Below are 13,345 nucleotides of genomic sequence, written 5' to 3'. Positions count from 1 at the left end.
CCAGCAATCCCACTGCTGGGCATACACACTGAGGAAACCAGAAGGGAAAGAGACACGTGTACCCCAATGTTCATCACAGCACTGTTTATAATAGCTAGGACATGGAAGCAACCTAGATGTCCATCAGCAGATGAATGGATAAGAAAGCTATGGTACATATACACAATGGAGTATTACTCAGCCATTAAAAAGAATACATTTGAATCAGTTCTAATGAGGTGGATGAAACTGGAGCCTATTATACAGAGTGAAGTAAGCCAGAAGGAAAAACACCAATACAGTAATACTAACGCATATATATGGAATTTAGAAATATGGTAACAATAACCCTGTGTACGAGACAGCAAAAGAGACACTGATGTATAGAACAGTCTTATGGACTCTGTGGGAGAGGGAGAGGGTGAGAAGATTTGGGAGAATGGCATTGAAACATGTAAAATATCATGTATGAAACGAGATGCCAGTCCAGGTTCGATGCACGATACTGGATGCTTGGGGCTAGAGCACTGGGATGACCCAGAGGGATGGTATGGGGAGGGAGGAGGGAGGAGGGTTCAGGATGGGGAACACATGTATACCTGTGGTGGATTCATTTTGATATTTGGCAAAACTAATACAATTATGTAAAGTTTAAAACAAAAAAAAAGACGCTTACTCCTTGGAAGGAAAGTTATGACCAACCTAGATAGCATATTCAAAAGCAGAGACATTACTTTGCCAACAAAGGTCCATCTAGTCAAGGCTATGGTTTTTCCTGTGGTCACATAGGATGTGAGAGTTGGACTGTGAAGAAGGCTGAGTGCCGAAGAATTGATGCTTTTGAACTGTGGTGTTGGAGAAGACTCTTGAGAGTCCCTTGGACTGCAAGGAGATCCAACAAGTCCATTCTGAAGGAGATCAGCCCTGGGATTTCTTTGGAGGGAATGATGCTGAAGCTGAAACTCCAGTACTTTGGCCACCTCATGTGAAGAGTTGACTCATTGGAAAAGACTCTGATGCTGGGAGGGATTGGGGGCAGGAGGAGAAGGGGACGAGAGAGGATGAGATGGCTGGATGGCATCACTGACTCGATGGACGTGAGTCTGAGTGAACTCCGGGAGTTGGTGATGGACAGGGAGGCCTGGTGTGCTGCGATTCATGGGGTCGCAAAGAGTCGGACACGACTGAGCGACTGAACTGAACTGAACACACTTACAAATATACAGTGTATATATTATACACTATCCTCAAGAAGTGAAGTACTGATTTATACTCAGCATATTATATTTTCATACTCCTAGTACACTGAGCATGAATTTAAGATTAAAAGATGTGTGTACACACATTTCAGTAGTTTTTTAAATAAAAAAGTATACACATTCATTATAGTAAATTATAGAGATTTAAAAAACCTTTAATCTGATCATTTAAATATGACTATGTATTTTATGTCCTTTCAAATTTCCTTCTCGTAGAAGTAAAAACATTCATGTTTCCTAGAATGTAGGCAAAAACAATTGAAATAGTAAAGCTTTTTATTTATATTGCCAAATTACTGGAGGGGGGCGAGCTTAAGCCTTGCAGTACAACAGTATTTGTTTTACCCTGGCTCCTCTAATACTGTATCTTTAATACATTTTTATTAGATAAAAAATGGCATCTTATTATTGTTTTAATCTGCATCTTCTTTAATATATATTAGTCACCTATGTCATCTTGGCATAAGCTTTTCTTTTGGATTTATATATATATATATATATAAACACACACACACATATATATACACACACACACATAAATGCACAAAATTTGAGCCTTTGAATAATAAAATCATCAGTTGATTATTTTTTTCTTCATAGTTTCTTCATTTGTTTTTGGCTTACAAATGTTGTTTTCACATATTAATAAATTTATCTATATTTTGTTTCCATAATTCTATGAATTCAGGTTTTAACTGAGATCTATAATCCACCTTGATTTTATTTTAGTGTATGGTATGAAATGGGCATTTAATAATTATCATAATTTTTCTTTTCTTCTGTATTCTCAACTGGGACAAACATGTGTTTTTGCACAGTCCAACTTTTTTATTTCTTTTTTTACAATATATTAACAGAATCTGAATTTCTGGGGAATGATTAAGTCAGTTTTTGCATATGTTAGGTTTGAGATGTCCATTAGACATGAGCAACTGGATATTATGGATTTTCAAATATTAAAAGCCTTAATCAGTTATTCTTTCAGATAAACTTTATAAACATTTTCTGAGTTTGCCACACACAAAAAAAACCCCACTCAAATTCTGTTTGGAATATCTTTCAACTTTAAAAGTTAAGTATCCCAAACAGATGTTTTTATTAAATCAATCAGTATGATATATATACTATGTGTATCTAAGTAGTGAGAGATTGGTTAATTTATTTCTTTGGGTTTGTCTGTGTTTTTAATATTATAATAACTATATATTACTTTTCACCCCAAAACAATCTCCCTACGTCAAGTAATATTATTTTCAAAAAAAATCACAAAAGGTACAAGCTTTCATGTATAAAATAAATAAGTTGTTAATACAGTAAATTTTAAAAGTTTCCATCATAAGAAAAAAAATTTTTAACTATGTGAGATGATGGATGTTAACTAAATTTATTGTGGTAATCATTTCACAATATATCCATACGTCAGATCATTATGTTCTACACCTTAAACTTATACAAGGTTATATGTCAATTATATTGCAATAAAACTAGAAAAAAATAGTAAAAGTACATTAAGAAAATGATGAACAGGTGATTTCTTGAGATTCTTTCCAGTTTTTAAAAATTTTATCATTTTGATATATCAGAGAAAAGAGCAGGTCAATATATGAAAAAGGCTTCATAAGGTATTGATATTCTAAATAAGATTGAAAACAGGTTTACTTAACTCTTAAAATTACAAAAAAACTAATAATTTGGCAATAAAAAGTAAAATATACTCAATAATGAGAACAGAAACAAAACTGACCCAAGGAGCTTAACAGTAGATCAACAGTATACTTTGTAATTTCATAGAGGAGATGGACAACTGTACCTCTGTTGAGTACTCCGTATTCTGCATGGAACACTCCAACTAATTTTGTGTAGCCTTGATTGACATGAGTATGAACTGCTCTTTTAAATGGGTCACCCCACAGAGCTGGCCCACCAGGTTTCATCTGAAAAGTAGCCAGTTCATAGACTCCTAGAATAGGGAGAAAAATATTTTACAGAACACATTCAAACAGTTTGTAGTCCTGTCTAGTTTGGTTCTGGTGAAAAGCTAATCTACATATATAGATTTGGAGGATCACACATATATACATGTTTATGTAGACATATTTATTAAAAATTTGCACTGTTTTTCTGTGCTTTTATGTTTAGAAAGTCTTTGTTTCAGTTTCAGGACAAGTTGTTTTAGCTTAATGTACAGAACAAAGAAAAAGGGACTAGAAGATACAGGTAAGTTATTATCTAAAATATTTTTAACCTATAAAATTAATAAAATAGAACTTAGAATAGGACTTTTTAGCTGCCTGCATCTACACTTTCATAATAGAAATGAATAAGAAAGTATTTTCCAATTTCTTACAGCTCTACTCTTCTTTGCAACTTTCACTACTTTTTTGCTTTATATAATTGCCTCCTATAGGTTTGCACTTCTACCAGCAACAGCAGGCAAACAATGGACCTCAGAGTTTTTGAGGGAAAATGAACCCTAAAGGAGATGCTTTTTATTATTCCTAAATATCCAGGTAAATACTTGAAAAGCATTTTACCTTTGGATAGAAGTATAGAGTGGATGGACAAAAAGAAACCACAGGACTGGTAGATTTGAGAAGTAGAGGAAAAACATGCAAGTTACTGAAGAATCATGAATAACACAGAGGAAGAGAACCAAGACTTGATATTATCTTTGAAGTCCAGTAGTTCATTTAGATGGTGCCAAAAGCTGAGGGGGATCTCAGATAAGGATCTAAATAAGACTTTTCAATCTCTTGTAATCTAAAATGCACTATAGAATTGGGAATAACGGGGGGAATAAAATATCATTTAAATTAGTTTATGCTTTTTCTAATCTGACCTTTGGTTAAAACTGGATTGAGGTAATAATTTCTTTAAGTCAGCAAGAAGTGAAATCAGGAAGACAAATCTTTAGGAATTATTTTCAAACTGAGAAATAAGAAAGAGGAAGACACAAACGTTAGACTACAGTAATATAGCTTGGCAGTTTCAGTTAATTCATTCCCCCCAAACAGTCAACTTTATAAGCAAATTTATACTTAATGATTTGAGATTAATAGTGATTTATAGAAGATACTTTTAAAAGTTTATATTATTTTAAAATTATGATAAAATATACATTATCCCTCATTTATCCACATGTGTTCCTTGTTTCCCAAGGCCCAAATTCTCAACCTTTAGTGACCACGTCAACTTTTTCTATAATCAGCTAAATTTCAAGCATCAGTACAATACTAATTTGGAAAAACAGTTCATTATTTAATGCTCATTTTTAAAATTAAGAGCTCCAATTTATTTTTATCTCAACAATCAACATATATTCTTATATTAAGCAAAAGATTAACTTCGTTTTTCCCACCAGAAGTTTAGTTTTATAGTTTAAAATCTTAAGTAGTTTCTCCATCAAAGTTCAAAGTGAGTAAGACAGAAGGACTTACCTTCTTTTGGAGGTTTTACTAATTTGCACCATGGCACCAGATAAGTGATTTCACTCTCTTGTTTATCAATAAGAGCCAAATTTGGAATGAGAAATTGTTCTTGCCATTCCTTATCTTTGGCCAAGGCTTTCCGAACTTCACTTCGATGAGCAAAATTGTCTGTAGGAAGGAGTAAGAAAAATAAAAATGTTTGATTTAAAACTACCTCTACTTTTTCTGGGTTTCATTCAATTTTATAAACATTCATCAAGGCCACATAAGAACTGTGCTATATTACTGGCAATACCAACATTGTTCCCAATTGTTCATGGTCTTAAGCAGAAGCAGCAATGTAATCAATTAATGATAATGTCATACAGTAATGAGCTTTATATGCTCTATCCACTTAATAGGTAGTTGTGAGAGTTAGGTAAGTTATTGAATCTTTCTGTGTCTGTTTAACTCCAGGGCTGACATGAGGATTAAATGAATTAGTACATGAAATGAGCTCAGCACAGCAGAGTGTTTGATGCCTAGTGAGTACTCAATATACGTTAACTATACTTACTAATTTTATTGAGGCATTTAAATTATAGTGCTGGTTTAGAAAAACAACTTTTTCTTTGTTAGTGATGATGGTGAAGAGTGGTCAGGTCAAAGTACAATTGAATTAAATTTAACATGAAGTTAAATTAACATGAAATGAAGTTAAGATTTGCTTTTTAGCCTCTCTGAACAGCTTCTAAAGAAATAATGCCCATTCTTTTTTACCCGTTCTTTTTTACCCATTCTTATTTCTCCTGTTTGTTACCTATATGTTACTAACATATGGGCCTAGAACTACTATATTTAGTAATAGGACCTTTTAAGACTAATGGTAAAAGAGTCTTCTATGGTTTATGCTGTGTAGATAAGGAATAACAGTTATCTTAGAGCTAATGTAAGTTATAACAGGATGTTACTAGTAATTTTCTTAGTGGAACATGATTCAACTGGTGGTGCGTAAAGGCATAAGCTGTGTTTTAATGGGGTTTGTTCTATTACAACAGGGAGAGCCCCTAAACTATGGCCACGTTAAATACAGAATGAGTAAGAGTGCATGCGCAGTGGTGTCTGACTCTTGGTGACTCCATGGACTGTAGCCCATCTCCTCTGTCCATGGAATTCTCCAGGCAATACTACTAGAGTGGGTTGGCATTTCCTACTCCAGGGGATCTTCCTGACCCAGGGATGGAACTCGATTCTCTTGCATCTCCTGCACTGGCAGGCGGATTCTTTACCACTGCACCACCTGGCAAGCCCTTTGCATATAAAACTACTTTATGACTATTTGGACACTGATGACCAGACATTAAATGAAATTATTAAGTTGTGTCTGACTCCTACGACCTCATGGACTGTAGCCCATAGGGTTTCCCAGGCAAGAATTCTGGAGTGGGAATTCCTTCTCCATTTCCTTCTCCAAAAATTATTTAGGTATCATCAAGTCCTTATGTGACTTCACAAAGATCTGATACTGCAGCAATAAATATTCTGGGGATTCTTGTAATCGTTCTCCTTTTTCTAAACCAGGGGTTGGTCAGCTTCAGTATCAGAAGAACTCACTCAGTCCCTTTTCTTTTACCTCCATAGACTAGTATAATGACAGTGAATTCCTTGAAACTCTGGGGGCACAAAAAAATCAAACGTGGTCCTGAAAACAACAGAATTATTGAATCTTACAGGTGGATAAGTGGTTTGAAGTTAACTATCATCCCCTGAAAGTGAAAGTTGCTCAGTTGTGTCCGACTCGTTGTGACCCCATAGACTATCATAGAGTCCATGGAATTCTTCAGGCCAGAATACTGGAGTGGGTAGCTGTCCCCTTCTCCAAAGGATCTTTCCAATCCAGGGATCGAACCCAGTTCTCCTGCATTACACGTGGATTCTTTACCATCTGAGCCACCAGGGAAGCCCAAGAATATTGGAGTGGGTAGCCTATCCCTTCTCCAGTGGATCTCCTGGATCCAGGAATCCCCTATCAACTTCTGTTTCCCTAAGGTCCCCTAGATGTGTGAATGATCCAGATATACCTTCAATATAAAGAAAAATAATTCTTTTCTTTATGACCCTAACCCACTTGGGTTCTTGCAATCACTGCTTTAAATTTTTCATAAAAAATCTTTACAATAAGTCACTCTAAACTTTTTTTTTTAGAGTTAAAGTTTAGTTCACAATATAAAGGTTCTAGTGATGGGCTGTTAGGTGTACTGTTGAGAAGAATAATCACTGAATTTATTTTTGGTATTGCTTTTTAAAAAGTTTTACTTAACCTGTATGTTATTTAAAGTAACATAGATCCAAGAACTAAGTCTCATGTAATATCTAACAGAAAGGACATCTGTACTAAATGCTTAAGCCATTGACTCATACCATACTTCCAAATATGAAACACTTTATTCATTCTGCCTCCAAATTCTACACTCCAGTATCCAACCAATTCAGAGTGAACTGTCCGAAGATGAATGTTTTTCTTAACATTTTCCAGGAATTCATTCATCTTTGAGGGCTTAAGATAATAGGTACGAAATTCATAGAATGTTCCATCGTATTGTCTGGGGCCTGTAGCAAAAGATGAACACACCTGAAGAAAGATAAGGAAAATTTAAATATTCTGGGAAATAAGGGTTTATAATATTATGTTACAACCAAATCTGAGTCTGGAAACAAGGGACACACATTAAATTTATAATCTATTTGGACTTCTGTTGTCTTCTCTCCATAGAATTTGAGAGATATGTCAATAAAGATGCCCGCTTTTAAACATTCTATAGCTTACTGTTTCGTAGGAGGGAGTCCACCATTAGTCACTTTTTCATGAGAAGCTGCTCACAGGAAAGCACTGGGGCACTTTCTTTACCAAAGGACTACAATTAGGATCCTAATAGTCTTTACAAATAGTTTATTACCTTTTATCCGATATTCCATCTTTATTGAATAGTATATATGTTAGAGTTAAAACATTTAAAACAATTTCTAAATAGACAGGTATTTTGGCTAGCACAATGAAAATGTGTTTGCTGGCAAAAATTCATTGCCAGTAAAACAATGGAAATTCCTGGTCAGATCAAAGTATTTTTTAAATCCAATGAAGTAGACCACTGGTCAAAAACAGGACAGGAGTTTAACTAATGTAACAGGAAACTATGACCTAGCCAATTGTATTGTAATATGGTGATATCCTGTGTAAACCTTAGGAAAAAAAAAATCAGTGTCAGAATTGTCTGAATAGTTACTAGGTTTTAATTACAGATGCAATCTGCAGAAGGGCATTTAATCCACCCAATTATAGCAGGTTGATGTAAATATCAGTTAAGAACCATTAGTTACTTCTGTAATAATCATATGCTCACAATGTAAATTTCTAATTTGGTTCTCTGAGTGAACTTAACTTTCAGTAGGAAATGCTTTGTGTATTGTATGTGTTTGTGTGTATACATCAGATCAGATCAGTCGCTCATAAATACATACTATATATATATATATATACACATATATATATATACACACACACAAATATACACACACACTCATATTCTAGTTTACATATCCATCCTATTTAAGTTTTGTTAGCATGTGTGCACATTTCCTGAAGTTGATTATACCAGAATTATCTATTAAAATAGTTTAGGTACTTATAAAGCTATTGATGAATTTTGGCCTTATTTTGACTACCAGATATGTCAAAGAAAGCAGTACGCTTCATGCTGTGACATATATTTTGTTTACCGAACACGATAATACATATATTTTACTTAACTGTGTATAAGGCTTAATTATAATCTCTTTTGAGGTCATTCCAAGTCTATGATGAGTCATATTCTTATTGCCCAATTGACTACGCTTGCCATCAAAAACAAGTGCAGCTGGCCCTGCATTTGGCAGATGTTCTTTTGGTGCCATTTTACCAAACTTTACTAACACAATGTTAAGCAAATAAAAGCTGCCTACTACTTATAGTTTAAAAATATTATAAATAAAATATATCGGATATCAGAAAATGGGTCAATGGAGTAGATGTAATAACTTTTCAGGGAATTCATATTTGGAGATCAAAATATGTCATCAACGGCACACATTTTATTATCACTGGCAGAAGAAATATACAATAGGAAAGCTCAGGGAAAGGTTAACAGCTAGGGGTATGTGATTTGTGAGAGGTCATGAAGTGATTTTTGTTGCAAGGCCAGTAGAACTGCAGGGAGAGGAATCATGAGTGCTTCCTTTTCTCTAAATTAGGGCTCATTCTCCTTAGTAGTGACTTTCAATTCATTTATAAGAGAACATCTGGTTGACATTTAATAACGTCAAAGTACAGAATAAAATTCTAAGGAATAATTCTTGATCCTGCCCCAGTTGAGAGAATCAGGATAAAGGCTGTAATGATAATCTCGAGTGAAGGAGCCATCAGTGGTTTCTCTTTAGTCTCTACCAGAAAGTCAGTTTGAGAAGGAAGTAAAAGCCTGAACATCAAAAGGAAAAATCTCTTGGTTAGATTCACAGAATAGGCCAATCCCTGACAGTTAAAGCTGAATCACAATAATCTATTTTGTACATTTCTAATCCAGATTAAATGAAGTTGTCATCATCATATTTGCTATGAGGTTCCTGACAGTGGCTGACTCGGGCACCAATCTCTGGAGACAGTGACAGCTGGGCAAATGCTCCACCACCCGAACCCTGGGCCCTCTCTTTAAGGTTCTCTGCCTGCAAAATGCTGGGAGGTTGTGTATTTCATTTAAAAGGGGGAGAATTGTTCTATTGCTCCTTCAATCTGGAGGGGCTTGTCAAAGCATAGTAAGAGAGGCCTCTGGACCACTGCCTAGTACAGGCCCCAATGCGGCAACTGCAACCTCGCGGGTCCGCAAAGACGCAGCAGCTGGCGCTTCAGGCGAGTCCTCACAACCAACGGGCACCTAGGCTAGGCGACCCTGGCAGTGGGTCTTCTCGTCCCTTCGTCCTTCCGTGCGTCCCAGGGACCCCGCCTCCGGATTCCGAGACTTGCTAGAACTTCTCGTGCAGCACCACGCGGGCTGGTCTGGGACCACTGACGCATGCGCGGCCCGTGCTCTACCCCCGCAGACGCCCCCGCCCTCTGCTCCCCTCCCCCAGGAAACGTTTTGGGCGAGTCCCGGCGGCCAGTACCTGAGGCGCCATCGTTGGAGCGGCCAGGGCCCTAGTCAGGCTCCTTCGGAGGGCAAGCATGATGCGGCTTCGAGGGCTGAGAAGGGCAACGGCCGGCACTCTTCCTTAAATTCCTCTTCTTGTGTCTTCCTGACTTGCAGGGAGCAGCGCCTGCACAACTGCGGGAGGCCGGCTCTGGGCGGGTCGGCTCCTCCTCCAGAGGGGGTAGGGGGTGGGGCTGAGCGCCCCGTCAGCCCGGCGTCCTCCACAAGCTGAGATCGAAAGCGTTTGTTGTCAGCTCTGACCCTCTCCGTTTATTCTCTAAAACCTTCTTATCCTCAGCGTCAGAAATGATATTAGAATTAGCAGAATGTTGACGTCCTCGTTCCTGTACCACTTGTCTGGGCCCATCACCTCGTCTCCTTGCGCGCTGGGCCCATCACCTCGTCTCCTTGCGCGCCTGCGTACAATTAATTCGTAAAAGCGCGCGTGTGGAACGTGAGTGTGTGACCAGGAAGCCATCACTTTTCTCAGTGCATTTTCATTCCCCGTCAGTACCCACAGCCTGAAGTTGTAAGGCTCCAGATAATTTACATTGTAATTTTCAGGAGCTCAGAGGAATGGGGGTACCGAGCTAGTTATGAACAGTTCAAAGATAAACATACGTTGTTAAAATTCTGCAACCCTTAAAAGTAAAACCTCTGGTCTAGTCTTCCCTATCCCTGATTATTGCTCACCTTCTAACATTTCGAGCTTTGTCTTCTAACGCCTGTTTCTGTCTTTTAAAATAATAGGCATACTCTGCTGTTTTTTTTTTTTTTTTCCCTTTTCTGTTTAGATAGCATCTTTTGACTCTCTATGGAAGAAGAGAATTTACGTCTCTAGTATAGCACTCCCTCCCCCCAACTAATTTCCGTTCCTGCACCTAATTATGTTCACGCTAAAAAAATCAATTAACTGATTACATCATTAATTTACATCATTTACATCATATTAAGACTTCGCTGGTGGCTCAGATGGTAAAGCATCTGCTTACAATGCGGGAGACCTAGGTTCGATCCCTCTTTGGCAAGATCCTCTGGAGAAGGAAATGGCAACCCACTTCAGTACTCTTGCCTGGAAAATCCCATGGACGGAGGAGCGTTGTAGGCTACAGTCCGTGGGGTCGCAAAGAGTCGGAAACGGCTGAGCGACTTCACTTTCACTTTTCAATGTTGATGTTATTCTTGCTAATAGTTAACATTATTGCAAACATTAGTGTAATATTTCTTATACTATCAGGACTAGTGGGGTTAGTTGTACCTTGTGCAATGATTTGAATCATTCCTTCAGAGGAAAGGATGCTTTTACAAAACAAAGCCTTATCTGTGCCCAGACTGGATCTTTATGTTTAAATTAATTTTCTTAGACCTCCCTCCTCTACGCTGGAATTAGCAATTCATTCCCTCATTCAACCTGTATTAATTAAATTTCCTCTATGCTGACTGAATCACTTTTCCAGAAACGGGTTCACAGGTGAACAAAACACAAAGTCTGTGTGTCCTTGGAACTTCCAGTTTAGGGGAGGCAGACAAATGAAGGAAAAATATATCAGGGATTAAAACAAGGAAAAACAGTAGAATAGGGAGACTAGAGAGTGCTGGAGGGAGGTAGCAGAGACTGCTGGCTATTTCCCAATAGTCATTCTTTTCCCAAATCCCCTTAAAAAAATACCGATAGAACCCAGGCATCTTGGTGCAGCCATGTGACTAAGTCCTAGCCAGTGGGATATTTTAGCACATTTATGACCTTCTGTAAGCTATCTTAAAACAATGTAGGAGGGGTTGTTTCACTCTTTTTCTTATTTCTGCTTGCTGGAATTTGGAAATAATGAGTTCTTGGACTTTAAGGTAGAAGCCAGGTGCTGGAGATGGCAGAACAACGAAAGAAGCAGCCTAGGTTCTGACATCATGGAATACTAGGAGCCCTGGCCTGCCTGTCTCTGGACTTACTTTAGGAGAGAATTCATCTTCTAGTTTAAGCCACTGCAATGTGGCATACACCTATGATCTTAGTCACAGAAAGGTGATTGTTTCTTTTATTTCTTTTTCATTTGTTTCTCTTCTTTACCTTTTACTTATTAATCACCAAATTCTTTGCCCCAACTCAAAATGGTTGAAACTGTTAATCAGCTTTTAAGCTTCCTCTTCTAGAGTTATCTTTAAGGAGTCTTTTGGTCTCTTGGTCCAGTGTGGACTAAATGTTCTCTAAAGTGGCCCTGTAGTGATTCTTGGATCTCCTTTCACTCGTCTCCTGGGAAATCTCATTTGCCTTTAAGAGGATATCCTTTTTCCAGGATCTTACATATTTTTTTTTTTCCCTCTTAATTTTAGGAGAGGGTATATGGGGATTAAACTTTAGAGGCTTTCAGCTCTAAAAATTTGTCAACTTCCTTAATTTATAGTTTGAGTGGACATAAACTTCTACACTGGAAATAATTTTTCCTTTTTTTTTTAAAGTACTGCTCCATTGCCTTATAGCTTCTGGTGAGATGTTCTTCCCATTTTAATTCTTGGTCCTTTCTATGTGACTTGTCTGGAAGCTTTTATATTCTCACCCCTAAATTTCTGAAATTTCACAGTGATATTCCTTGGGATAGATCTTTTTTCATCCATTGTGTCTCATTCAGTTGACCAGCTGTCTTGCTGATCCTGTTTGTTATGCCGATTGTCTTACTGTATTTCCCTGTGCACACTGATTGCTGAACCCATGGTAGGCAAGGCATGAGCTAGGAGGCTGGCAGAAAATGTGAGGAACTGTAGGAACTGCAGATGGGTTTATTCTCTCCTGACTGGCATAGCAGCCTTAGCAGCAGACATAACATAACACAACATAACCATACACAACCTTTAGGGCTTCTCCAGGTGAAGCTTATACAGCTGTGCTGCACAAAGTAGCCCATGATCAAGTGAATGATGTGCATGTGCAGTGCCATAAATGATCTCAGCTGTTACCTAAAGCTCATGACTGCATGTGTAGTGCTATAAATGATCTCAACTGTTTTGTAGTCATTATTTACAAAACATGGGGTGAGAGAGCCTAACCACAACATCTTGGCTGATTTGCTTTCTCCCAACACTACCCACCCCCAAATCTGGAAACTCTTAAATTATGAGAAATTTGTTATGTTTCTTGGATTTTTTTATTCCTCCTCTATCTCTGGAACTTTTGTTATTCAAGCATCATGCCTCCACTTGATCCTCTGCTGCTGCTGCTGCTAAGTTGCTTCAGTCGTGTCTGACTCTGTGCGACCCCAAAGATGGCAGCCCACCAGGCTCCCTCATCCCTTGGATTCTCCAGGCAAGAACACTGGGGTGGGTTGCCATTTCCTTCTCCAATGCATGAAAGTGAAAAGAGAAAGTGAAGTTGCTCAGTCATGTCTAACTCTTAGCGACCCCATGGACTGCAGCCTACCAGGCTCCTCCGTCCATGGGATTTTCCAGGCAAGAGTACTGCAGTGGGGTGCCATTGCCTTCTCCGATATATATA

The 13,345-nt window shown here is 37.8% G+C and overlaps 1 protein-coding gene across 1 annotated transcript in view; it reads right to left on the bottom strand.

Annotated features, from left to right (window-relative positions):
• Positions 1-10,351, bottom strand: part of NIPSNAP3A (nipsnap homolog 3A (C. elegans)) — a 13,696-nt gene extending 3,345 nt beyond the window's left edge. The window contains exons 1-4 of the mRNA XM_010843530.1: positions 9,839-10,351; positions 7,067-7,277; positions 4,676-4,834; positions 3,049-3,198 (exon numbers count right to left, since the gene is read on the bottom strand). Coding sequence (XP_010841832.1) covers positions 3,049-3,198; positions 4,676-4,834; positions 7,067-7,277; positions 9,839-9,898 — 580 coding nt within the window. The 5' untranslated portion in view covers positions 9,899-10,351. The remainder of the gene's footprint in view (positions 1-3,048; positions 3,199-4,675; positions 4,835-7,066; positions 7,278-9,838) is intronic.
• Positions 10,352-13,345: the final 2,994 nt, after the last annotated feature.

Source organism: Bison bison, unplaced genomic scaffold, assembly GCF_000754665.1.
Source record: "Bison bison bison isolate TAMUID 2011002044 unplaced genomic scaffold, Bison_UMD1.0 scf7180017864183, whole genome shotgun sequence".
Classification (NCBI taxonomy): Eukaryota; Metazoa; Chordata; class Mammalia; order Artiodactyla; family Bovidae; genus Bison; species Bison bison.
The sequence above is the reverse complement of the archived record's forward strand: the minus strand, read 5'-3'. Positions and strand labels throughout refer to the sequence as shown.